Source organism: Perissodus microlepis, chromosome 3, assembly GCF_051167445.1.
Source record: "Perissodus microlepis isolate ML-2025 ecotype Zambia chromosome 3, ASM5116744v1, whole genome shotgun sequence".
Lineage (NCBI taxonomy): Eukaryota > Metazoa > Chordata > Actinopteri > Cichliformes > Cichlidae > Perissodus > Perissodus microlepis.
The window spans coordinates 11793911-11820855 of NC_140463.1; the positions used below are offsets into that span (position 1 = coordinate 11793911).

General features: G+C 41.2%; 2 protein-coding genes across 2 annotated transcripts in view; one reads left to right on the top strand and one right to left on the bottom strand.

The window, feature by feature from the left end:
- Positions 1 to 206: 206 nt before the first annotated feature.
- On the bottom strand, positions 207 to 11533 carry LOC146389919 (heat shock 70 kDa protein 12A-like). The gene is made up of 4 exons (XM_084912675.1): positions 11252 to 11533; positions 3442 to 3666; positions 3192 to 3363; positions 207 to 2570 (listed from the first exon to the last, which is right to left on the bottom strand). Exons 1-4 carry the CDS (start codon positions 11531 to 11533, stop codon positions 1513 to 1515), a joined length of 1737 nt encoding a protein of 578 aa, XP_084768801.1. The 3' UTR covers positions 207 to 1512.
- Positions 11534 to 11653: 120 nt separating this feature from the next.
- Positions 11654 to 26945, top strand: part of LOC146389920 (uncharacterized) — a 28269-nt gene continuing 12977 nt past the window's right edge. Inside the window, exons 1-3 of the mRNA XM_084913462.1 lie at positions 11654 to 11719; positions 14865 to 14900; positions 15027 to 15071. Coding sequence (XP_084769588.1) covers positions 11673 to 11719; positions 14865 to 14900; positions 15027 to 15071 — 128 coding nt within the window. The 5' untranslated portion in view covers positions 11654 to 11672. The remainder of the gene's footprint in view (positions 11720 to 14864; positions 14901 to 15026; positions 15072 to 26945) is intronic.

Here is a 26945-nt window from a genome sequence, read left to right on the forward strand (position 1 = left end):
TTTTATATTGTTTCTGTTTAATGGCATTTTTTATATTGTTAAGCACTTTGTGCAGTATCATCTGTCTGGAAATGTGCTATATAAATAAATTTGAACTTGACCTTGACTTGGCTGTTTAAAGCATGTTTTGATACTAATTTTATGGAAAATATAGTCAACTATAATTATGACAGTTTTGAAGTGGTTGTTTGATTTAAACTGTAAAGGATTCGTTAGATAAATGAAAGAGAATGTGATGTATTGGTCATTTAGAGATGAAATGACAAAATTTTGTGAATTTTTAATGTTTACAAAATTAAAGACGAAATAACTTTTATGGTTAATTGAGGTGACCCTTCGCCTCCAATACAAGATAATGTGATGAGTCCACAGGTTACACAGACAACTGATTTCCTTACAGGAAGAAAAAGGTTAGGTTCAAACCTTAAACAAATAAAATATTTTAATGAATTATGACTTTATAACAACATATTATGACTTTAACAACTTTATTCTGGTCAATAATCAGCTGACACAAAGCGGGCTGGCTGTGGCTCAGGTGGTAGAGCAGATCAGCTACTGGTCGGAAGGCTGGTGGTTCAATCCTTGGCTTCCCCAGTCTGTATGCTAAATATCCTTGGGCAAGATACTAACCAAGTTGCCCTCCGATGCGTTCATCGGAGTATGAATGTGTGTGAATGTAGTTTATTTTGCACTTGAGTTTAGAAGTGCTTGTATGAGTGGGTGTGAATGGGTGAATGAGGCATGTTGTATAGAGCGCTTTGAGTACTCCGAGAGAGTAGAAAAACGCTATATAAGAATCAGTCCATTTACCAAACAAGCATTAATAGATGTTGTACAGGATCATTAGGATACAAGGACTAGTTATTATTACCCATTAGTGAAAACATTATAGATGATCAGGGAGAAAAATAGCCTTCAGTAAACTGAACTCTGGAAAATTTTCTAACAGCAATGATAGTAGTAACTGTGTACCTTCCAACGGGGAAACCCTTTAACATTAATTTTAGAAGAAAAAGCATCAAAAATTTAGGATTTTTTTTTCTCAGACTTGAAGTAGTCAGTTTTGTATATACCAATAGTCATTCAAATTAAAGTTAATAAAAGTAGTACTTTGAAATGACTTCTCCATAGCGTTATCAAGACTTTCTTCTATATAATTTTGGTTAAATATTTTAAGAATATCATTATCATTCAAAAATCAATTCAAAATCACTGGGTTAATTGTAAAATATATATACAGAACACCATTCACCAATAAAAATATTTACAATTTTAAATAAAACACAAAAACAAAAATGCGTCAACAAACTTCATAAGAAGAAAGATGTTTTCACTACTTCTGGCTTATAATACAAAGAGATTATGATTAAGAAAAAAAAAACAAACGGTTCGAGTACATAATAAAACTTGAGAAAATTAATCAAAATTAGATTTCCATTTTTTAATGCAGTGGCTCTAACAACAATGCATTTATTTGTTTGTCTTTGAAGTTTCATGAAATCACTTCTGCTACACGTTTCTGAATGATCTCTTTGATTTAGCCATGAAGTCGAGCTTAGTTTTAACTGTAGAACCTGAATCTACATCTACGGCTGTGGCCGTCATTTCTGTGGAACCAAACTTGATTTCTAGTTTGAGTTCACGATTAATGCCACGTGCTGTGTCAGGTGACTTAAGATCAATTGAACCAATTTTCTCTACTCCCCACTCATCCACATATGTCAGACATTGGATGTTTCTCTCTGTGCGATAAAATGCAAAGGTGATCGTTGTATGATCTCTTTCTACTGGAGTGAAGCTGTGCTCCTTGGTTTTATCCCAGCCCACTTCCTCATTTTCCTCCACCAGTACACAGAAAATATCATTACACCAATCGCCCTCTTTGTTTGTATATTTTTTGTCTTCCCTATGCTTGGACTCATCAAAGCTACTAAACACACAAACGCCGTAAGTAAAGGCACTTATTCGAGATGCCACCAATGCTGGGTTTCTTCCAAACATCACAGCTCCTTTCATGATTGCTTCTTGAGGATGAGAAGGACACAGAACTTTACACTGATCACTAAACTGATTGGTAATATGCTGACGCAGAATCAGGCTTTGAGCGTAGCCCCCGACTAAAAGAATGTACTCAATCCTGAAATCTTTCTTCAGGATTTCTCTGAGACTCTTGGTGATGCCATTCAGACTCTCAGCAAAGAAAGATCGTACTTTCTCTTTTGAGATTTTGATGGCTCCTTGATTCCAGGAAGCACCTCTCAGGGATTCAAAAAACTTTTCTATTTTCTGCTTTTCCCTTGCCATTTCACACAGGTTATATTGGCAGCTGATCTCCACATCATCATCATTCTCTTTTAAAACCGAGATATCATACATCATCTTCTGCAGCTCTCCTGGATGCTCTTTTTTATATGTATCCCACAAACTATCACTGAAGATTTCTCTGAGGAACTCTTTGAATTTGTTATCCACAGTTTGTCCCCCCAAATCATTTCCTGAGGCCTTGTGTAGCTCTTTCAGGGCTCCTCCCTCCAGGACCTCATGAACTGTGATGTCAATGGTTCCACCTGCAACACACAAGAAGTAATTAGAAATAATTAAAGTGGCAAGCGATTATCCTGGTTTTTGCCTGTCAGTGAATTCCATTTGATCTCCTAGTGTGGCTCATTTACTTACAAGGTGTGCTCTTTTCCTTTTGCCCTTTGCCACATTATAACAGTGGTAACAAATTACTCTAATCTTTAAACCCAGAGCTCTTTGTTTACTCATTGTATGTCAGTCTAGAAACCCATGAAACAGTGAGACAGCAATATAACTATAAGATTTTTAAAGGTTTTATAGCTCATTTCTACCTGAATGTAGCCTCATGTTTTCTTAGTTCGACTTTCCTGTACTTGATTCTCTAAATTGTGGGAGCAATATAAATTCAGTTAACTGGTATCAATTCTGACCAACACTGGTTGATTTAATGTTTTCAATTTGAGTCCTGCACAGTTTTATTTCCATCCTCCCAGGCTAACATAAATAATTATTTGTAACACTAAATTATGTGGCAGAGGTGTTCTTTCTAAATAGTCTTCACTTTATTAATAATACATTGATAAATTTAAATCCCCTGAACTCCTGTAAACATCATAGTGTGAGTAGAATGTAAAAGTTAGAAAAATTGCAGTTTGAAAACAGAGTACCTCCACAGTCCACCACAATGTATTGTGTTCCTGAAGCCTGTTCGAATGTGACTCCACTGTTATGTTCTGTTTTAAAACCATCAGCTGGCAGCTTCTTACACCAGACTGAGGCTGCTTCTGGTTCCAGTGCAATAACCAGTCTGTCATCCTTTCCTGGGGTCACAATACCTGCCTATAAGTCAAAGGTAAATAAGTCCTTTTTTGGGGTTTAAAAAAGCTGTACAGTACAACCGTTTATTGTTTTTGTTACCTGCGTTGCAGCTTCTCTCATGAACTGTTTTGCTGAAGGATCCCAGATGGCAGGAACAGTCACCACCCAGGTGAAGTCAGAGGCTATGAACTCCTTCCCACAAGACTGTTCTGAGATATACTCCAGAGCGTCATCCTTCAGGTATCTCAGAGCTTCTGTGAACACCTTTAGTGCCTTTATTGATCTTCCATTTGCAGCTTCAATTTTCACATCACCGTTAAGTTTCTATGAGGGTAGACTGATTATTAGTTAATATGTTTGTAACTTCCTACATGAGAGTCTAAATAAAACAGTTAACACGACAGAAGTGCTTTGTCTGTCAGGGACCTGGGTTCTTGGACATATGTACATTTGATGTGGCTGCCCCTCATTTTCCCTGCTTGCAAGTGTGTGTGTGTGTGTGTGTGACGGCCAGTGGGCTGGCCTTGTGTTTTGCTTTTTCTTTTACCTGTTTCTTGCAGGTAGGTGGAGCTGACCCAATTATTGATGCAGCACACCTGAGAGGCCAGTCCCAGTGTATATAAAGACACCTTGACTGAACCAGCAGGGTGCTGGCTTTGGGCTCTGGCTCTCTCTGTCTGGCACCCATCATGTTCATTTGGAAGTTTCAGTTATGGCTGTTATGTCCTTTAAATTGTCTTTAAGTTGCTTTACCTTATTTTCATTAAATATGTCTTACAGCCTTTAAAAGCCTGTGTGTGGTCTCCCTCTTGATTGTCATTTCCTATGAGCCGGGTTGTGACATTGTGTTTGGATGTGGGTGTGTCTTGGAGCACCAGTTAACAGCGTCTTCAGGCCTGGTGGGTGTGCCCTGCCAGGTGGCTGGTCACACCTGAGGGAAATCATCACACACACCTGCAGCTGATCAAGACTCATTGGGGGAGCCACTTAGTAGTGTGGTGGAGGGAGCTCTCGCCGACGCTGGATCATTGCGTGACTTCACATTAGTCTCTCTGCTAGTTAGTGAAGGTTAGCCTGCCGCAATTGTGGTGTTTCTGACGGCTGTCTCTTTGTTATTCCCCAGGGGAAGTGTGGAGACGAGAGGGCAGCAAGCACGGAGTGTTCAGACACTGAGGAGTGGAGACACGGAGCACTAACTTTGGGAAGAGGATACGTCACAGGAGTTGGGAATGCACTGGGGATTTATTGTTGGGTGGATTATCTGATTTAACTGTTAAAAAATGCACTGCTTTCATCAGAGTCCTTCATTTTTCTGCTGTTTTCTCCACATCCCCACGGTCTGCCAGCACAGCTGTGACCTTGTCTTGTTATTCCCTAATTTCTCTGCGTTTTATATCCCTTATTTGTATGCGTTACGAAATAAATAATTGTTAGTGCTTATTTTCTGATTATATAGTTTTATGTACTTGAATAATAAAGGTCTTTATAAACCAAGGCCATATGTGACAAACTAGGTCAGAGGGTGACAGGTCGCCTAGCAGAGGCTTTGGTAAGGGAAAGTTAAGGAACAGGAAGTTTATTGCAGAGGCATATTAATAAAATACAGGAAACCAGACAGAAAAAGCGGAACTAAGTAACACACACACACTCGAGTCAGACCAGAAGGAGTTGTTTTGATCGAAACTGTGTGTCTGTGTATTCTGCCGTCGCACTTAACTAGGCAGAAAGACCACCATCATCCCATGTAGAAAAACCACACCGTTGTTCCTTTCTGGTGGATTTATTTGATTGGACGCATAGCATGGCTTTGTTGAAAATACATCAATGGATGAATGGTAAAACTGTAAACAAACACAAAATATCCCGTGTGAGCTGACATGAGCAAACATTCTTACAAGTAGAAGATGCTTTGACCTGTTACTATGCAAAGCAAAGCAGAACGAAACAAGCTAACGTTAGTGGTTAGCTAGCGCTAATTAGCATCTAGGCTAACGACTAATAAAGCACATCATTGAGTGAATTTACTTTCTCAAAATATCACAAAGAACTCACGGCAGTTAGTACTAAACATTCACTGGTAAAACACAACATTACTGCCAACTTACAGACTGTGCTGGCTTAAGAGGCAGCATAGGCAGGCACAGGAGTAGCAAACTGTCCTTCTCCCGTTAGACAGGAAGTAATGAGAAGTAGCACTTCCGGTAGGATGTCAAAATAAAATGAACAGTGTGCCAGAAACGAATAAAGATTGCATGAACTTATATAACACTACATAACGTGAGGGGTGACTCTTAAGGAGCCAGAACACTGTGTGTGAGTATTGCAGAACTATATATATATATATGTATTGTAGTGTCAGGACATCAATATCCTTAGTATCCTTATTTTTTTATTATATTGCTTTATGTACTTTAATAATGAAGGCTTGTGGCGCAAGGCCCTTTTGACTCACAAGCTAAGTGCTCAGCCAGACTGAGCTGCATATTAATAACTACAGGAAGCCAGACAGAAAAGAGGAACTTTGTCATATAAGGAATGTTGGTATCGAAACTGTGTGACGTGTAAAGTACCAAAATAATACCTATATGAGACACAGTTTATGATTCTCGTTTGGCTCTGGGCGAAGGCGGTCGCACTTTTCTCCTCTCCTCCTTGCCCTTATCTTCCCTGCTTAGCCTCTTGTGTCCTTGTCCTCGTGTGTATTACTTTCCCTCGAACAGTCTCTCACTGTTGTTCTCTAAAACCTAAAAGAGAATTATGGATTTGATCAACTGGTCTCTGAATGCTATTGACACCCTTTTCTCAACGAGAAGTCTGGGCTCGGGAGAGCCCGAGTGCCCTGGAGGGACTTTCCCTGAGGGATACACGATGGACACGGTGGCAGAAATGGAGGATCATGTACCTGGCGGGACTGTCGAGGACGCTGAAGATATCTATCTATTCGGAACCATGATAACAGGGTTCTTGCTGATTGGAGCTGGCTTGGCCCTGGCTTATCGGAGAATTAAGAGAGCGGAACTGGCTGTTCAAACCCCCCCCCCCCCCCCCAAGGCTGCCCGCTGGGATTGAAACGATGCGACTTCTCACAACGAAAGCAGCATGGTTAACACCTTGGAGACGCTTACAGCTGCCGTGAAGACTCAGAATAACACCTCTGAGCGTATATTGGGTTACATCAAGGAGAGGCCTGCTCAAAATGACACCCTTGAGCGAAAGTTGGATCACATCGCAGAACGGCTCACTGCAGTTGTGGGGTCTCAGAATCAAAAGAATGACAACACCACGGAAGGGAAGTTTGATATGGGGAGGCTCGCGGTTCTCCAACGGGAGATTGAGAGACCAGTGTCGGAGTGTTAAAGAACAGCTTTGAAATTCTCCTGAGCTGCTCGCATAAAAGAAAAATCAACAACATCAACATGCGGATACCTCGGCGCCAGCTGCGGGCCCAAGGCTGGAGCCGAACAAAAACTCCCAGATAACGACTGTGTGTTGACTATTCTTCCCATTCCATGCAAGGCCACCTGGGTTGGCTGGCAGACTGTTTACTTAGCCTGATAGGGCGGAGGACACTGTCTCAGCTGAACTCTGGACACGCACACACATACACTTACACTGATAAGCACGCACTCATCCCCCTCCCTTTCCAAACGACTTCGATGCTTGTTTCCTGCGGGGGAACACGGCAGGTCTGTGTGCCGCGCTGGAATGGTAGCGCTGTGCAGGGCGGCTGCTGTGTTCGCTTCGTATTACTCCTCACCCCCCACCCAATCCTGTGGCTTGTCATGTCTTTCACAAAGTTGTGCTGTGGACATTTATGTGCATTTTGTGCAGAGGAGTTTTTTTGTTTCCTGATCTCATGCTGTCCTACCATGGAAGCACAGCATGAGTAGAGGTCTCTTTTTTTCCTCTTGTACTTTCCCATTGTTGTGTATATTTCAGTGTTTTTTCTGTAACGCTACTGATCTCCGACTTGTATCCCCATGTGATGTCTGTGTTGTGTCTGTAAGATTGGGGGGGGGTCCCATTTCACTGCAGGGCAACCTGCATGTGGCGAATAAAGCTTTGATTGATTGATTGATTGATTGATTGATTGATTGATTCTAATGTTAGAGATCCTGCAACTGGCGTTTGAGCTGTGCAGGGGTCTCTCTCTCTTCCGGAAGATGATTGAATAAAAAGAAATATAAATGTTTTAACACACTATGAGTTGGTTTTCTCTGTTTTGTCATGGGGACAAAAGAATCGGGGTTCAATAGTAGCTTGCGATGTTTTCAGAACTGGTGGTATGTGCTCATGTCTGCAGTTCTCTGTTTCCGGAAATGTACAATAAAGATCATTTTTTGAGCTTTGGGATCTGATCGGAAGGTTGCCCGTTCGAGCCCCGGCTTGGACAGTTTCGGTCGTTGTGTCCTTGGGCAAGACACTTCACCCGTTGCCTACTGGTGCTAGTCAGAGGGCCTGGTGGCGCCAGTGTCCGGCAGCCTCGCCTCTGTCAGTGCGCCCCAGGGTGGCTGTGGCTACAACGTAGCTTGTCATCACCAGTGTGTGAATGTGCGTGTGTGAATGGGTGAATGACTGGATATGTAAAGTGCTTTGGGGTACTTAGGGACTAGTAAAAGCGCTATATAAATACAGGCCATTTACCATTTTTTATATGTTCGCCGAGTTGATGATCTTCACCGTTAAATTGGCTCAGTAGTGGTGAAATTAAACTGAATTATAAAATCTGTTCAGTAGATTTCTGGTGATGTGTCCATGGTGATTGTGGGTAATATGTGATAAATAAAAAGTAAAGTCTGGGGAATATTTGAGGAAAGCTTATTGCTGTTAATGCTGGGGTGAATTTTAAAGTTGATGTGACGTGGGCTTAAAGTTGATGTGTTATGTGTGTCAATTGTTTTATATCAGCCAAGGAAAGAGATTAGATTAGGACATTCGGCAAAGGGATTTAACTCCCAATTGATTAGAGGGTGGGACCCGAGCATCAGATAAATAAACTGGCGATTAGAGTCCACAGTGGTGCTTCTAAATTTATTTAAATTATTTAGGATGGGAAGGGCAATCCCTATGGGTGCAAAAGGTTCGGGGTTGGTTCCCCCACTTTACCGCGGACGCGTGGTAGAAACCTGCGGCGACAGGAGACCCTGCGACCACTGAGGACGGTCGTTAATAATCAGTGGTCAAGCACCACTTTTGTTGCACCGATTGAGCGATAAAGCAGGGCTTGTGTGTGACCATTTCAACATGGGTGACAGGTAAAGCTTCAGGCGCCAGTAGGATACTGAGACGCTGGTTAAGTGTAGGTTTGGAAAAACTGTTAATTGTGCTGAATATTTGTGCCAAAAGAGCTCTGCTAACCACCCTGAGGATTTTGATGTGAATGTTTGCAAATGCAAGGAGCTTAGTATATTTGTGTGTGTGTGTGCTGAGGGTGCATTCTTTTTATATTAAAATTAGTAGAGTTATAGAGGGTATATGGAGTGTGAACATAAAACAAGAGCTCGATTAGGCTGTAGAAATGGATGAAAATCCAGTAAAGTGAAGAGTGTGTGTGTGTGGGTGTGTGTGGGTGTGTCTGGCAGGAAGTGAAGCAGGAAGTCTGAATAGAGCTTGTGAGAGACGTTTCAAAATGAAAACAGAGGAATTAGAGAATGAATTTGTTAAGAAATAGTAATGAAAATTATATTAAATAAATGTCTTAGTGTGTTAATACAGGTGCCCATGGACTTGGCTCAACCTGGTGGATAAGTACAGTGGCAAAGACAGAAGACAGACAGAAACACACTGTGGATTTGAAGAATTAACAGCAGACAAAAGACAGTACAACTGACCTAAAACACTGAAGGGTCTAGAAGAATGTATGTTGATGGAACAACATACATGATTTACAACATGATTTACAAGGTGGAAAGTGTACCAGTGACACGACTGTGTGAAAGCACTGGATTGGACTGTCTGAGTTCATATTTGCCATGCTGGGAGTTAACCGCCAAGAAAAGTCTGAAAAGATGAAGAGAGAATGAACAGAGAAGAAGAAACAGCTGATGTGGGCCTGTGTTCACTGGGGATTTGAAGGCCACACAGGCAACTGTGAGAAGAGGGACGAGGACCGGTGAGAGGTGAAGGCTGGATGTGTTAAAATGAGAGTATAGGAAAATTGGGTTGAAAATTGAGGCTGAATTTGTGGGGTTTAGAAATGTCCAGAGCATCTAAACAGAAAGGTGAAAAAAAGAAAAAAAAAAACAGAAAGAGATAAAGAAATAAATAAACTAATAATACATAAACCAATAGAAAAATAGAAAAAAAACACATGTGGAAATGGGCACATGTGAAATTATTTTTGGAGAGAATCAGAGGCGAGCCAGTTTGAATCCACAGCTCAGCGCAAAGATGCATGAATTAATCTGACTAGGAAAACACGTATATGCAATGAAGACCCGCTTACACTCATGAATGTGAATACATGACATAAATGCTAAATGGTGTAGATCTAACACACTTGTCTTTGTCTTGTCTTGCTGGAGTTGTCTTTTATGAAGACTTTTATGAAGAGGAAAAAGAAACTGGGATGACCAACCAAAAGCAATGATTACTGTAAAAATAAAGATAAAAATAATTGAATTATGCGGCAATGTTTTGAATATGCATTTCTCTTGTCGGGGCAACTTGTTGAGATATGACTAAATATGCAAATCAGAAAAAGAAAGAAGGAAAACAACTCAAGTTTCCTGTCTGACTTTATGAGTGAAGCTTGCACTGAAAGAAACATGTCTGTGACTGTGTGAGAAGAATTGCTTGGTAAAATATATGATAGTAGCCACAGGATAATTAAATAAAGTCTGTGACTAAGTGCAGTAATGCCGATCTGGAGAAGAAATTTATAATTTAGTGATGATGCATTGTTAGAAAGTGTTTAATGGGCAATATTAGTGTTGGGCAAACTGTGCGGGTTTTAACAAGATTTTATGTGTATTTAGCAGGTGAAACTATGTCGGTTGACCTCAGACTTGTCCAGGACGCTGAAGCACCTGAGGGCAACCACTAAAATATGATGTGGGGAAAATGAACAGAGGAAGTGATTTTTAAGTCTGATTTCAGACCATGTAAGAATCAGTTAAGCAGGAATAGGGCAAAACTTTTATGGCCCCAGAAGTTCTAATTCTAGTTCTAATTCCCATAACATATTGTCACTTTTCTGTGATTAAGATTTTTGGGGTTGTTGTTTTAGTGAGGGATTTATTCTGTCAGTTAGGTTTGGGTTGTTTTTTATTTTAACCCTCCGTGGCCGTTTTTGACTACTTTTGATTTTACCTCGATATTTCACCTTTAAAATGTGGGGTTTTTTTGCCTTGTTTTTTTTTTATTTAAGTATTTATTGTCATTGTCAGAGAACAATGAAATTGTGTTTGGGGCTTCCGTACAACCCATAAATGGTATCATTGGTATCATTATTTTCAGCACAACCTCAAATATCTGAAATTTGAGTTATTTTTTTTATTTTGGTATACTATATTAGCACAGTTGATCTAAATTCAGACAAAAAATTCAAAATCCGAGTGGAAAAAAAGTTATACTATTTACTGTGAAACCCACAAACATGTTTAACGAATCATTTTCATAACTTGAAATGCAAATAGAAATTGTACATTTCTTAAAATTATGCACAAGTTTTGCAAACAACAAAGTTATATGGCACTATTTACCTAAAAATATGACTTGACCAAAAGATGATACTTATGTTTAATTGTGACTATCATCTGAAGTGGTATTACAATTAATAAGGTAGATCAGTAAAATGTTAGAGCTATATTCATTTATTTATTTAGTTTTAAGAACCATATTCAACACAAAGGAGAAAGTGTTAACACATAATATTAGAATATTGATATCATCAGATCGTTACACTTACTTTGCCATAGAGGGACATCTTGAAGTATTCAAAGAAGAATTTCTTTTTGGCTTCATCACCGCGTGTTTTAAAATAAGCTGACTGGGCTTCATAACCAAAGCTGAGAAATTTTTCATACTCATCAAAGAGGATGCAGGTCGGAGTCTTTGGGGTCCTTAGTGCAACCTGTTGACCCCAGTATTTTAAACGAGGTTCAATTTCTGCTTCTCTTTTTGTCAGACTGAAAGCATATCCACTGTAAGCAGTGCCAAAGTCTATTGCTATGATGTATGAGTTATCCATTGTGGAAACAGTGCTGAAGCGCAGCAGTTACAAAGTATTTATGAATAAAACAGGGGGTGGACCTCACTAAACTCCACCTCCTGGTCTGTGGAGTTCAGTGTAACAGTCATACTTGTGTCAGACTGGAAAAAGACATTCAATGAACAAGAGAAGACACACCATTATGACTACTCAAAAGAACAGCAGGTAAATACAGTATGTCAGCCTGCAGCATCTGCATAAACTGTAAGATTTAAATGTTTATACTAGTTAAAACTATTTAAATAGGAAAATGTCTGAACGTAATTCAGTTTTCTTTTTCAGTTTCTTTAGTTCGAAATGATATGACAGAGCATGTAGTGCACAGCTTAGGTTTAATATGGTTCCTCTCTGGACATTTATCATCTGCCTAAATGTCTGTGATATCAGTGCTTCCTTTTTACCTTCAAATTATAGATCGTAATCAAGCAGTAGCTCCACAGGAGCTGAGCTAAGGATTCACTTTACTAACGCAACTAATTACTTTTTCTATCGTTACAATGTCATTACCATTACTAACAAAAAAAATGTGGTCCAGACTATCTTAAACAATCACACAAGTGCTGCTGATTGTCTGAGGAACAATAAAGTAGTCATGGCAAACTAATCACATGAGCATTTTAAGGTGACATAGCAACAAGATGCTATATCAACCCAAGACAAGCCTGAGTGTCCATTTGTGTGTTAAAAGTGGAGACTTCAAACTATAAACCAGTTTCTAAATTATAGGCCAGGTCAAACCAGTGTTAGGATACAAAAATATTGTCACGTTTACTCTCCAAGGACAGTGCTAGTAAGCGCTCTCTGCTTGCCACCAAAAAAAGAAAAGAAGAACAAAAACACCCCTTTCCTATTGGTGGCAAAATGTACCATGTTGACCAATCAAAAAATTATATGGCAACATGGCATTTGGGTGTTTTGGGAAGAAGGAGAGAAAATGAGAGACAGAGTTTGGTATGTGAGAGATTGGTGACGTGTAGCCTGTATGGAGTGTGTAATTAGTGTGTGGTGTAGTCGATGGTTTTGTTTTATGTGTCAGAACAATGAGGCGACTGTTGAATGTCACAGGTGCTGCCAAAAAACCACCAAAAGCAGATTACAGTGTAAACGCTGTTTCCAGGTGGGTGTAGTGTTCTCCTTTGTGTTATAGTGGACAGAAACTATTTTTTAAAGTGGCACAAATAATTTGTATGGAATCTTATTTGATGCAGAACATTTGATTGTTCTGTAAATAGTTTGAAATGGTTATAAAAGAAATGCCTTTTTGAAAAAAGTAACTAGTAACTTGGCCAACACTGATAATCACATACTATGTTTTGGTAGTTTATTTTCACTGAAGTATTTTGTAGAACATCACTCATTATATCTGGTCTGTCCAGGCTTATGCTTAATGAATTTTCACAAAAAAAGAACTTGGGTGGTTAAGTATCAACAATAGCTCTGCACAGGGAATCGTTTGAATCAGGCTGTGGCTTACCAGGTTGTGGTGACAGATTGGTTGAATTGAATCGAGTGAAAGTACTGTGTACACCATGCTTTGCAGATGATTTGGCATACACACATTGCCTAAAGGTCCATGTGTTAGAATTATTTATAATAAAATTTGAAGGTCGCCCAACTTACTGGAGTTTCCAGGAGAAATAGCAAAGGGAAAGATTTCTATGAGACACTGTTAAAACGTGAGAAAAAAAGAATAGAGTGACTGTTGGCAGTTAAGACGTAGTTTTAGTAGATATTTTCTATGCTGCAGGTTTCCTCAGCCTGTCTATTTCCCCTAGCTATGTAACATTTTATTCCGAAGGCTCTTACAGTTGTATGGAAAAGACAGCTTTCATTGAACTCTATGCTGTCTTATGAAAAAAAAAAAAAAAGTCAAGTCTTCCTGCTTTCATAAAAATTAAGTGAGTGAGTGGAACTCAGGTGCTGCTCATCAAATGCACTTCAATAATTCTTGAATGATCAATTATCAGCAAGTGTGAACAACTCTATAACCTTAATAAAAGAGGTTTTAGGATGATCTTGATCTTGAAATTGAGGTTTCTCTAAACCACACCCACTGCCTTAATGGACCTGGGCACAGGGCAGCATGGCACTTAGCCGCCTCCTGGTACAGGCTCTTAGTGGAAGCTGTCTGTAGATCAATGTACTGGAACAGATGAAATTTGGACAAGACCTTCGGCATGATGACAGAATTGGGCCACACGACCACCCTTTTCCCTGTAAACCAACAGAACATGGAGTTCACTAATCCTTCTGCCAGATGTTAGTCAGCAAAAAGGCTGTATTCAGGGACAGCCATTTCAGTTTAGTTAGTGTTGGTTTCTAAATTAGCACCCTCCAGCAGCCCAAAAAAGAAGGATGCTGAAGGGCGCAAAGGAACAGGTCCAGGTCTCAAGGGGGAACCAGGGGCCCTGGCATGCAAAGTTGCTGAGTGCCCTTCAAGAGCCGTGAGATTAAATTGGAATCTGCCTTGCCAAATGCTGAGCATCCGACGCAAACTAACTGAATCCCCTGATCACCCCCGGTGATGGAGGTAGGTTCACCACCTCCATCCCGGGTGGTAAAAGAATCCTGGGAGGCTGCCAAAACAAGCTCCCACACGAGGTAAAAGGACACACACTGCCACGACATATTGTAACACACAAAGAACAACGTGCAATCAAATGGTGAACGATCACTGGTTTCACATCTGCACAGCTGTTTTACATTACTTACATACGCTTTTGGGCGTGGCCGAGTTAGCCGAAGTGTCTTCACGAAATACTCAGATGCCATAACCACGAGATGGGGGATCAGTACATATAGAGAGATAATCTCAATATGCTAGAGAACACCACAATCTTCCTGGGAGTGTGTGTTGCAGTAAATTCATCACAAGTTTGTGCACATCACAAGTTTGTGCAACAGACCCAGGAACTCTGTAGGCCTCGGTCAGCAGGTTTAGCAGCAGCATCATTAATGACATCACAATTAGAAAAAGACTGAACAAGCATGGCTATTTGGAAAGGTTGTGTTGTTCTTCTCTCTTAAAGAACAACACAGCTAAAGGGCTTAGGTTTGCAAAGCTGGGGGGGGGGGGGGGGGGTGAACAAAGCACAAGACTTCCAGCTGATAAAGTAAAACAGGAAGCCATCACTGCAAGTTATTGCTGCTAAAGGATGTTCTACAAGCTGCTGAATCAGGCGGTGGACTCAGTTTTTCAGACTGAAGAGGTTATTATACACATAATTGTAGATACAGATTTATTTCTAATCATGGAGCTGAATTAATATTTTGTGTATTGTGAATAATCTCTCTCTCTCTCTTTAAACAGTTTGACTAAGATGCCAACAAAACTTCACGAGGCAAAGTAAACACTTTTTCCTCATCTTTCATAAGTGCCTCTGATTTCTTCTTTGTACTTGATTGTTTTTTTTTAATCTGTTCACTGAGAGTATGAGGCTTTTGTTTGACATTCTGTATATTTCTCTCACAGTCCTGTGGTGAAATATCTAGAGGAACTGCAACCAGTCAAAGAGAGGTACTGTTGGCATAATCTCGTGAAACATTAAATTCTGCTGTCCAGAATCACATAATACACTTACATTGTTAAAGTACTATTTTAACAGTGACATTTTTCAGTCTTTTGCATAGCGGTATGGTTGATCACTAACTTTGCAATATTGCTTAATAACAGTGGTCTACAAAATCAAAAAAAACAAATGTACTTTGCTAACGAAGACAAACTGAGAATTTAAACAGTTAGTGTTGGTTTCTACATGTTTGTATTATGTTTAAAATTATTGATCTGATACGCCATCTCTTGACCCAGCTGTCTTAGCTAATTATAGGCCAATCTCCAACCTTCCTAAAAATATGGTAAATGGCCTGTATTTGTATAGCACTTTACTAGTCTCTAAGGAGCCCAAAGCGCTTTACACATCCAGTCATCCACCCATTCACACACACATTCACACACTGGTGATGGCAAGCTAAAATCTTGAAGGAGTAGTTGTCAAACAGCTAATAGATCATCTGCAGAGAATTGGCTATTCCCCATCTGATGTTTGTGTATTGTATGTACAGTCGGCAAGGTCTGTCATCTCAGTGGTGGGCAACTGCAACAGACAAATAAAGGCATTCTCATAGGTGGTGTTGCTGCGTGCTGTTCTAAAATGCATTTAAAACATGGGAGGGGCATGGTGCTTTCTGCCAGAAAGTACCCCCTCCCTGGGGCCAGCTTACTCCTTTAGGCACAACCGTTCCCTTGAGTCCATCAAGGCCAGGGGGCCCAGGCCCATCCAGACCGGGGCCCACAGTAGCAGCACCGCCAAGCCCCAAAGAGCCCGGGGCAGCCCACCTGACCCACCACAGAGGAAACTACACCCACCCCATCATTCAATCATATCCCAGAACATAAGACAATAGATTCTCAGATTGAGTTCATCCTCCACCTCTGCTAGATCTCTCCCCCAACTGTAAACTGAACTCCTGGAGAGCAGAGACCTCCTACAACGATGTAACAACCTCACCGCCAGCTGGGTCCCTGAGTTCCATTGATGCTCCAAAGGCCCCCCTTACCAGCGCTGGGCCCCTATGCATGCACTCATGCCCACTCCTGGCAACACACCAACTAGGACCCAAGCCCCAGCTAGAGCTGCCTGAAGGCGGAGCACCCACAGAACTCCAAGCCCACACTGGACCCACGTTGGGGCAGCCAGGCTACCAGGCCAGTAACCCATGCTTGGCAGCACAGACCCTCCCCTAATCCTGCTGCACACAGCCAGCAGGAAAACACCACCCAAGAACCAACAGAGCTCCCACCAGGTTATGACCACATCCCCTGGGTTAACCCCCCCAGGAAAAACGTCCAAAGGAAATCCCCAGACTCCCCAAGCCCACACCTACCCCCACACCAACCACAATAGCAAAGGCAGGACAAAACCACAACCCCCCATCCCCACTAGGTGATAGAGCCCAGGGGGATTGATCTAATACTAGAGAGGAGGCTGGAATGTTACATTTCAGACACTTCAATAAGTGTTCACATATCCAGTGCCAAAACCTCTGAACAACTCTGTAATTCAACTTGATTAGGTTTAAATTCTTTTTTTTTAATAGATTTAATTTGCCGATATTCAAGAAATCTTTTCATGTTAATCCAATATTGTATAACTAGTCTGTCAAAGTTCAGTTCCTTCTACTATCTGTTCGAAGTATTTACATCCTTTACAACTCCAATCTGGGAAGTTAATCATATTATTGTTCTGTAGTATGTCAGGGTTGTTCCACATAGGTGTACGTTTGGATGGGATCATATTGTGCATTTTCACTGCTATGCAAATGACACCTAACTTTATCCAGATAACGAACACCAATTAGTTAAAATGGAGGAATGTCTTAAAGACATAAAGACCCGGATGAGCTCTAATTTTCTGCTTCTAAATTCAGATAAAACCAAGCTTGTTTTGCTTCGTGTTTAAAATTCCGAGAAATATAGTATCTAACTTGATACTAGTCTCCAGTAAGACTGAAATGATTATAGACCAGTATATATTCCAGTATATATTATGAAGGACTGCTTACTTGCATTTCCACAATATCTCTAACATTGGGAACATCCTGTCCCAAAGTAATGTGGAAAAAGTTCGTAATTCAGTTCTGAAGCATTGAATAAGCAAAACATAAGAGCATCAACCAAAGAGACTTAACAAAAGGGTAAGATGTAAGATACATTTATTAGTCCCACAAGGGGAAATTTCTCCACACAGACAAGTGGAGAACACACAAACTCCACAATGAAAGCTTTCAGCCAGATGGTAGGTTCAAACCCAAGGCCTTCTAATTGTGAGGCACGAGTAGTAGTAGAATCACTTTACTGACTCATGAATCATGATTCACAAGCCCAACTGACTCACTGACTCATCCCTGTTGCTGTTAGCAAACTAATTTCATTAGTAGAAATATATCTAGCTTATAATTAAAACTGTGGCGAAAAACACAACATCCAGTAAATAAAACATTTCTGCTCTGAACTGGAAGAAAAAACCCTGAGTAGAAGCTCACATCAAGACAGTAGCTCCTTGGTTCACAGTAGCATCACTCTGCTAACATGCTAACAGCACATTTGAGCTACTCACCCCCTCCCTTCCTGTGCTGAATCGTAGCGTAAGCAAATCACTCAGGACTCACTAACCCCCTCCCTCCTGTGCTGAATCGTAGCATAAGTGAATCACTTAGGACTCACTAACCCCCTCCCTCCTTGCTCACAGCTTCTTCTTCTTCTTGGTTGGCAACCAATGTTAACTCTTTAAGACCTACTATAGAACCAAGTCCGCCAGAGCTTATATTATATTTTTACATGCTGTAGTGCCATTTTTGGGAGCATTTCAAGTTGCTATCCATCAATACAACCATTATAGCCCAAATTTTAATAATATGTATGCATGAAGTGCATAGTAATTACATAAATTGCAAAAAAGTGCAATAAACTACAAAAAAAATAGTTTTTGTTTGTTTAACATATATTTCTAGTTAGAGAAATTTAAGAGGCTTATCCCTCAAAACTGTAAATACAAAAAAGTTGCACAAAATAGTTTTCCACCACAGGAAATTTATTTTAAGTGTCTTCTTAGTTTTATTTTTGAAATGCACCAATTTTTATATACTGCAGGAAAAACGAAAATAAATATTATAAAGCAAATTTGCAAAAAATACAGCATATGCATCAAAATTAATTATTTCCAGCAGTGCAATATGAGTCCTAATCATCCCAGAAACGATAGTCATAAGAGTGTCATAAAGTCAAACATAACTTTTAAAAACACCAGTGTAGGCTAATAAGGCCCTGATGGTTAAAAAACTACATTTCCGCGAAAATGACGTCACTTCCGGTTTCGGGCAGGTCATGGCGGACATGCGACAGTTCGCACTGATGGATGTAGGAAGTGTAACAAACAGCTGATCGGATCGGTAAAGCGTGTTTCTGGAATATTATCTTGTTGTTGCTGCAAGTGCTTTTTATGCCGTTTTTTCAAAGCTATATGTGGAAGGAAACTGTGACCTAGGAAAAGCTGATGGCATAAGATGTAAGTACAACTCCTCTGGTTTCATATGCAAAAAAATTTATTGCGCTAGCTTACGTGGTTGCAGTGCTACCGGGATTTTAAAATAGTTATGCAAAACGGAGCGTGCCCGCTCCGACCAGTTTTAAAGGGTTAAGGCGCATTACTGCCCCCTGGCTAACAGCTCAGTGGACATTTAGATGAGAAAATATATATTTGACACATTTACGGAAAATACTAATAAAATAAAAATAAACAAAATAAATGTTCCCTTTAGAATTTTTTTTGCTCTTTTTTGCTCTATAAAATAGTTGTTTTCTTTTAGAATCGCTCATCTAAGCAGTAGGATATACATTAAAAGAGAAACAAATTAAGTTTATGTGAAAATGTACATTTTTTGCACTCTCTAGTCAACTGACTTAGTGAATCAAATGACTCAAAAAATCCGATTCACTTTGGTGAGTGACTCGATAGAAACCAACACTTGGTGATTAAAACTTGATTCAGTAAAAAGAATCAAATTTACTATCACTAGGCACGAGTGCTAACCACCACCCTGCTGTGTTGTCCTGACTTATACCTTGACTTATAACTTACCTGACTTCTGAATTGACAACATGACTTGGAGAACGTTAGTATCCTAAACGATAATAGACACTTGCTTATTGTGGGCAGCTTCTTGAAGTCTTGAATCTTAGTTACTTTTACTTTGGACATTATGCTACACATTATTCTAATGTCTTTTTAGACTTTTCCAGGATTGTCTGCTTCATGGGAACCATGTAACATGGCAGGTACTAATGAGGACATTATTTCTGGGTCACATATATTTCCATTTGATTAATTCAAATAGATGTTTTTGTAACATATTCTAACAATCATCCTGAGGAAAGGGTGGAAATATCATACAATGATTTGTCTACAACTTTAAGTTTGAATCTGTTGTTCATGGTGATTTTGCATGAATTTGCCAGCAATGATAAAGACCTTTAGATAAGTGTTTTTAGCACAGGTAAAATTTCATAGAACCTTTGCTGTCTGGCTGCTTTTCAAAACAAAATTGTTCTCATTCAGTGCCCTCAGTGGATTTGGATCTAAACAGCTGAGCAAGCATGAAAATGTGTTTTATGTTCTTATTGCTCTGTAGCCATCAGTGTACTGTGTGTTTGTTATCGCTTCTTTCATGTAAAACAGTGTTGATAGATTAAATTCTTATTCTCCTTGTTTGACAAGCCTTCAAAATGTTTTTGTTTTGGATGGAAATACCTTGGACTCCAGTAACACTGTAAGGAATCTTGGAGTCATTTTTGACCAGGATATGTCCACCATGTGCACAACTAAAAACAAAACATATAGCACTTCTTTCTTCTAGTGATGTGTCGTTCGCGAACGAAATTGTTCTTAGAGCCGGTATCTACTCTGGTCGAAAGAATCCACACTTCGTACTGATGTCCACAATTCTTTTATTCTTCTTACAATCATGGAGCACCGTGAAAACTAGAAACAAGTAAAAATAATATCAATAGCACATATGATATTCATCTCAGCCACATATTTCTTTTCACAAAGTGCACAAGTGTTAAACAAATAACATCATAATGTTTTTTACCGTGTACGCCTTGTAAAACCAGCAGTAGAAAAGATGTACATTCCAAAAAGTCTGCCGTGTTACCGTTCTGTCTTGTCTCTCCCGCGCGCAACTTCCGGTTCCCACGACTCACAGGAAGTGACTACTTCACAATAATTTTTTAACAGAAACATTTCTTATAAGAAAGATGTATCACTGGATACATAGATTATCTTTTCCTATTACAAATGTACACAAACATGAGTACCAAATAAAGAAAACAAATAGAAAACAATATAACTGTCTCAGATGCGCTTCTGGTGTTGTCATGGCAACCCACACAAACATTTCAGCGTCAGCTACACTCCCACCAATTACCTTTGATTATTACAATTGTGAATGTAAATACACTTGCATTGTTCATTAAATCAATGGTAATTCCCAAGCACCATGTTGTTGTTTGCCATAAACAATATTCTTTTCTCAACAAATGAATTCAACAATATGAACAGAATTTACATCTCCATAACATGTGCATGAAGTACAGCATAATGACAACTTCTATTTTAGAAGGGAAATCTAATCAATGAATGACATTTTTCCCAATTTTAGCTGTTTTTTACCAGGACCACTAATTTCTGAATGGGTCTTTGAATGATGGAGGGTTGGACGAGGCGTTCGCCTCCCTTTCCTAACTTCCGATCACCAGTCCGGATTGTCACCTTCCGTACAAGTCCATCATCATCCTCATGTGCTTCCACAACCCTAGCAAGTTTCCATTCATTGCGTCCACATTACGTCTTGGCATATGCCATCGCTGTCTCAGAGCAATATTGGCGAGGTATTCCTTCCTCCATCTGTGCCAAAATTGCTAAGTCAGATACTGGACCCTTTTCCACCGTTTCTTAGCATACAGGTCCTCCTTGACAAATTTACCTGGAGGTGGAAGTGGGATTGAGGATTTCATGGTGATCAAGTGGTTCGGTGTGATGGCTCTAAGCTTTTGGGGTTGTTGATGTTGTCAACAGTGAGTGGGCAGTTATTCACGATGCACATAGCTTCATAAAGGAATGTCCTTAATGAGGCATCATGCAACCTTTCCACACTGCAGGCAAGGACCGTTCTCAGTACGCTTCTCACTGTCCGGATTTGACACTCCCATGCACCTCCAGCATGACTAGAGTGGGGCGTATTCATCTGGAAGTCACTGATTTTCTGCTAGGTATGCAGTCACTCTTTCCTTATCAAGTTCTTTCAGAGCCTTTGCCATCTCATTTCTTGCCCCCATAAAGTTAGTTCCCTGATCAGACCTAATGTGCCTAACAGCTCCACGAAGGGCAATGAAGCAGCGCAAAGCATTGATGAACGCGTCAGTCGTCAAATCCTCCAACATCTCTATATGCACTGCCCTTGAGCAAAAACATGTAAAGAGGAGGCCGTACCATTTTTGATCTTTGCGACCTTGTTTGGTGTGAAAAGGACCAAAGCAGTTCATACCACAATAAGTGAATGGTGGTGTGGGATCAACACGGTCACTAGGTAGATCTGCCATTCGTTGCTCCTCTGGTGGCGCGCCGGCTCTCCTGCACTGTACGCACTGCCTGATGTATTGGGCTACAGCCTTACTTTTACCAGCGATCCAGTAACCATTGGCTCTCAGTGCATTGAGGGTTTGTCCTCTGCCTTGGTGTTGTATCTTGGTATGATGGTGTGCAATGATGAGATTTGTAACAGCACCATCTTTAGGAAGGATCACTGGGTGTCTTAACTCGAGAGGCACAGATGCCTTCCTCAGTCTTCCTCCTACTCTCATTATGCCATCTTGGAGGAATGGGTCAAGCTGAAAGAGTTGGTGGTTGCAAGGCAGCCTTCCTAGTTTCTGGCTGAGTGTGTTTAACTCCTCTTGAAAGGCATCTTGTTGTGCAAGCTTGACAAGAGTCTGTGCAGCTTGTTTTCTCTCTTACACGTTTAAAGGCTCAGCGGTCCTGATCCTCTTTGCCAGCCACTGGATATGAGCAATGACGTTGACAGCTGTAGTCCATCTTGAGAACCACAGCAGATGCTTCTGGGCGTCAAACTGCCTTGCTACATCAACCTTCAACACCTGAGTAGTCCTCACCTCTGGGTCTCCCACCAGCAAATCTGAAGTAGCTTGTTTTGTGGCTATCTCTCTTTCCCATTGAAAGCTGGGACCAGAGAACCAATTTGACTTCATGAGGTCAGCTACGTTGAGGCCTCTCGAGGCATGATCAGCAGGGTTTTCTCCTGTGTCAACATAATACCATTTCCGTGCATCAGTGGTTTCTCGAATTCTCTGAACGCGGTTTGCCACGAACACATGGAACCTTCTTGCTTCATTATTGATGTAACCAAGCACGACCTTTGAGTCTGTCCAAAAATATTCGTTATCAATCTTGAGCTCTAGCTCCTCCCTTAGCATGCTGCTCACAGATGCCGAGGTTACTGCTGCAGTTAACTCAAGTCTCGGTATGGTAACTATTTTGGTTGGTGCAACCCTCGCCTTGCCCATGACCAAGGAGCAGCATACCCTTTCTCTGCTTACCACTCTGATGTAAGAGCACTGGCCATACCCTTGACTGCTTGCATCAGAGAAATGATGAAGCTCGGCTCTCTGAATCTCACCAAGGCTGTCAGGTATGAAGCATCTTTGAATTTCAATTCTTTTCAGGTTCTCCAAATCCTTCATCCAAGTCTCCCACCTTAACTTCAAGCCTTTGGGTAGTGGCTCATCCCACCCTGTGCCTCTCTGAAACATCTCTTGTAGTGATGGGATTTCTGGCTCTTTTTAGAGAACTGGCTCTTCCGGTTCGGCTCACTAAAAAGATCCGGCTCTTTCGGCTCCGAACCGGCTCTTCAGGTTGTTTTGTTGCTTTAATTAATTTATTATTAACAACAATATAAAAAAGGCATTACTAATGTAAAAAAAAAAGTGGTTTTATTTATATATGTTTATATATAAATATATACGGTGGCCCCTAGAGACAAAACACGTACAAACTCCAAAACACGTTTCTAGCATGAACTGAACTTCCAAAACAGAGCTACCTAGATCACTTAAATTACACAATTGAAAGCATGAGGGCATATGTGTATTGTTTGTGTATTTATACACAAGCATTCATATATAGTCAAAAAAAAAAAAAAAAAAGTTCATTTACCTGTTATTACCACACACCAAATCCGGTCGTTGGTACTTGCTGGCTTGTGTAACCACTAGGTAACAAAAGTTCAACACTGCCCCTAGCATCCTGGAGCACTTCTGTTGTCTTTTGTACGTGTTTTGAGTTTTTATGTGCTTCTGAGTAAAACAACACAAAACACTGCAAGGGACTAGAAGGAGAGAGCATATTTCTCCTGTTTTGGCTTCCCTTCATTGGCTTCCTGTTAAGTCCAGAATTGAATTCAAAATCCTGCTCCTCACATACAAGGTCTTAAATAATCAGGCCCCATCTTATCTTAATGACCTTGTAGTACCATATCACCCTATTGGAGCACTTTGCTCTCGCTCTGCAGGCCTACTTGTTGTTCCTAGAGTATTTAAAAGTAGAATGGGAGGCAGAGCCTTCAGTTTCCAGGCCCCTCTTCTGTGGAACCAGCTTCCAGTTTGGATTCGGGAGACAGAAACTATCTCTACTTTTAAGATTAGGCTTAAAACTTTCCTTTTTGCTAAAGCATATAGTTAGGGCTGGACCAGGTGACCCTGAATCCTCCCTTAGTTATGCTGCAATAGACGTAGGCTGCCGGGGGATTCCCATGATGCATTGAGTTTTTCCTTTCCAGTCACCTTTCTCACTCACTATGTATTAACAGACCTCTCTGCATTGAATCATATCTGTTATTAACCTCTGTCTCTCTTCCACAGCATGTCTTTTATCCTGTCTTCCTTCTCTCACCCCAACCGGTCGCAGCAGATGGCCGCCCCTCCCTGAGCCTGGTTCTGCCGGAGGTTTCTTCCTGTTAAAAGGGAGTTTTTCCTTCCCACTGTCGCCAAAGTGCTTGCTCATAGGGGGTCATATGATTGTTGGGTATTTCTCTGTATCTATGAAGCGCCTTGAGGCGACTTTTGTTGTGATTTGGCGCTATATAAATAAAATTGAATTGAATTGAATTGAAACCACAACACAATTAAATATAAATTATAATATGAAAACAAAAAGAACATGCATATTCTCTGTCATATGGACCTGCATGAATAAACTTTCTGAATTCTTTATCATCTGCAACTGAAAATAGTTGTGGATGATTACTATACCTTTCTAATGTGACATTGTTGTCCCTGGCTCTCTTTCTCTCTCTCCCTCCTGCTCTGTTCCTGTGCTACTGAGTGTAACTACCGCCCCTCCCCCCTCTGCCCAGCGTAAAGCACAAGGCTCGCATGCTGAGTGAATCAGAAAAAAAGTGCGAGAGGGAGAGGGTGAGAGAAAGAAAAAAAAAAAAAGGCTCACGATAAGGAGCTTCTTTGATCAGTTCAATTGCCTTACCCACCGACTCTATACTTATGAGACCATCGTCGACATAGAAATGTTTCTGGATGAAGCTAGCTGCGAAGGGGTACTCACATTGGTTGGCAAGGTGTTTCATGCCATAATTGGCGCAGCCAGAGGAGGATGATGCTCCAAACAGGTGAACCTTCATGCGGTACTCTCTGGGTTCAGAGTTTGTGTTTCCATTTTCCCACCAGAGAAACCGCAGGTAGTCTCTATCATCCTCGCTCACATGAAACCTGTGGAACATTTTCTCCACATCACACATGACTGCGATTGGGATATTTACGGAAGCGGCACAGCACGGCTGTTAGGCTATTTGTGAGGTCAGGTCCTGTTAGCAGATGCTCGTTTAAGGAGGTACCTTCATACCTTGCAGAGCAGTCGAAAATCACTCTGATTTTGCCTGGTTTTCTGGGGTGGTAAACTCCTTGATGTGGGATATACCAGACTCTGGATATACCCAGCTCTGCTTGGTTTTCCACCTTCTCTGCATCTCCATCCTTGAAGACACCTTCCATAAATCTCACGTAGTCTATTTTGAATTTGGGGTCTCTGTCCAGTTTCCTCTTTAGATGCTTCAGCCGTACTAACGCCAGCCTTTTGTTGTCTAGGAGATGCGGACGTGCTTTGAAAGGCATCTCCCGGTGACCATCCTTATTTTGTTGGATTCTGTCTTTCAAGATCTGCAGGAAGCAAATATCTTCTTGAGATATGCTTCTGTCACCAGGTTTTGTGTCTGCAAAACCTTGAGGGCCTTGATGACACTAAATGGTGCTATGGGTGGCACCTCTCTGACAGACACTCGATGGCAAAAACCAGTCACATCTTTAGCCTGCACAAGCTGTGGTGCGCTTCCCACAATGCTCCAACCAAGGTCTGTCTCAATAGCATAAGGCTCATAGTCGCCCCCAGTGATGACCCTTCTTGGAATTAACGCTCTGGAGCAGTCATAGCCAATCAACAATCCAACACCACAGTCCATCAATGGGGGTATCTCCTGGGCCATGCTTACAAGGTGTTTCCATTTGTTGGCTGTCTGACAAGTGGGAATATGTGCGCGGTCAAGAGGAATGAAGTCCCTTGTGTAGGCTGGAGGCAAACTGATGGAAACGTTAGAGGAAAATCCTCTAACTTTGAGCTTGCATACTCTTTGACTCTTCACGACTGAGTCTCTCCCCATCATGGTGGAAAGTTTAAGTTTCAGTGGTTCCATTGTTGCTTGTAGCTTTTCGCACACCTCCTGATCAACAAATGTGTGACTGCTTTGAGTGTCCAATAGTGCATACACTAGGGTTTCAGTGTCCGGAGCATTAAGTGTTGAGATCCATACTGGGACTATCATCGACGTACTCCCACCTTCACCTCCACTCACACAACAAGATAATGACAACATACTTTCTTCAACTGCGCCTTGTGTTGATGGTACTCCTGCTGTAGAACGATCTTCATGCAATGGCGTTGGGTGACTCTTTTTGCATATGCCACACATGGACCTGTTTCTACAGTGTTTAGAATTGTGACCCTTTCTTAGACATGCAAAACAGCTTATTTTCAAGTATGCATTTTTTCTTATTGTCAGGGTTCCTGGGTCGGTGACCCAGTGTTTTCAGTTTTCTTCATGTTCAGTTTATTTTGCCACTTCCATGTTCTCACTTCCTGCCTTTCCTGTGTCAGCTCGTCTCGTGTCATTAGCCAGATTATGTTCAGCTGTGTACTCACCGGTCTCTCATTATCATCCTCACCAGTCTATGTATTTAAGCCCTCTCTTCCCTTCAGCCCTTGTCGTGTCATTGATGTTGTTCCTGTCGCGTGTTCAGTTCAGTTCAGTTCAGTTCAGTCAGCCAGTTACTCTACCAGTCCGTTAAGTTCAGCCAGCCATCCGATCATCTTGTGTCTCCATATTCAATAAACCTCATTCTGCACCAAGAGTCCTGCGTGTGGGTCGTCCCTTCCTCGCCTCCGCACACGACCCCTGACAGAATGACACGACCCGTGCCACGAAGACACGTTTTCGGCCCAGCGGACTCAGATCTGTTCGAACGGCAGGAGGCAGCGCTCTCCATTTGGGCGGAGAAGCTTAAGGAGAAACAGCGGCTCTTCGCGGAGCAAGAGCACGTCTTCGAGGGGACTCGCCTATCTCTGGGCGGGCCTCGGAGACGCCGCGTTCCCCCACCTGCTGCCTCATCTGCACCGGAGCATTTGCCGCGGAGAGTGGACGTTTCACGCCGCGCTTCGGCCGCTCCCTCTCTCGCCGCTCCGCTCCTCGCTCACACACC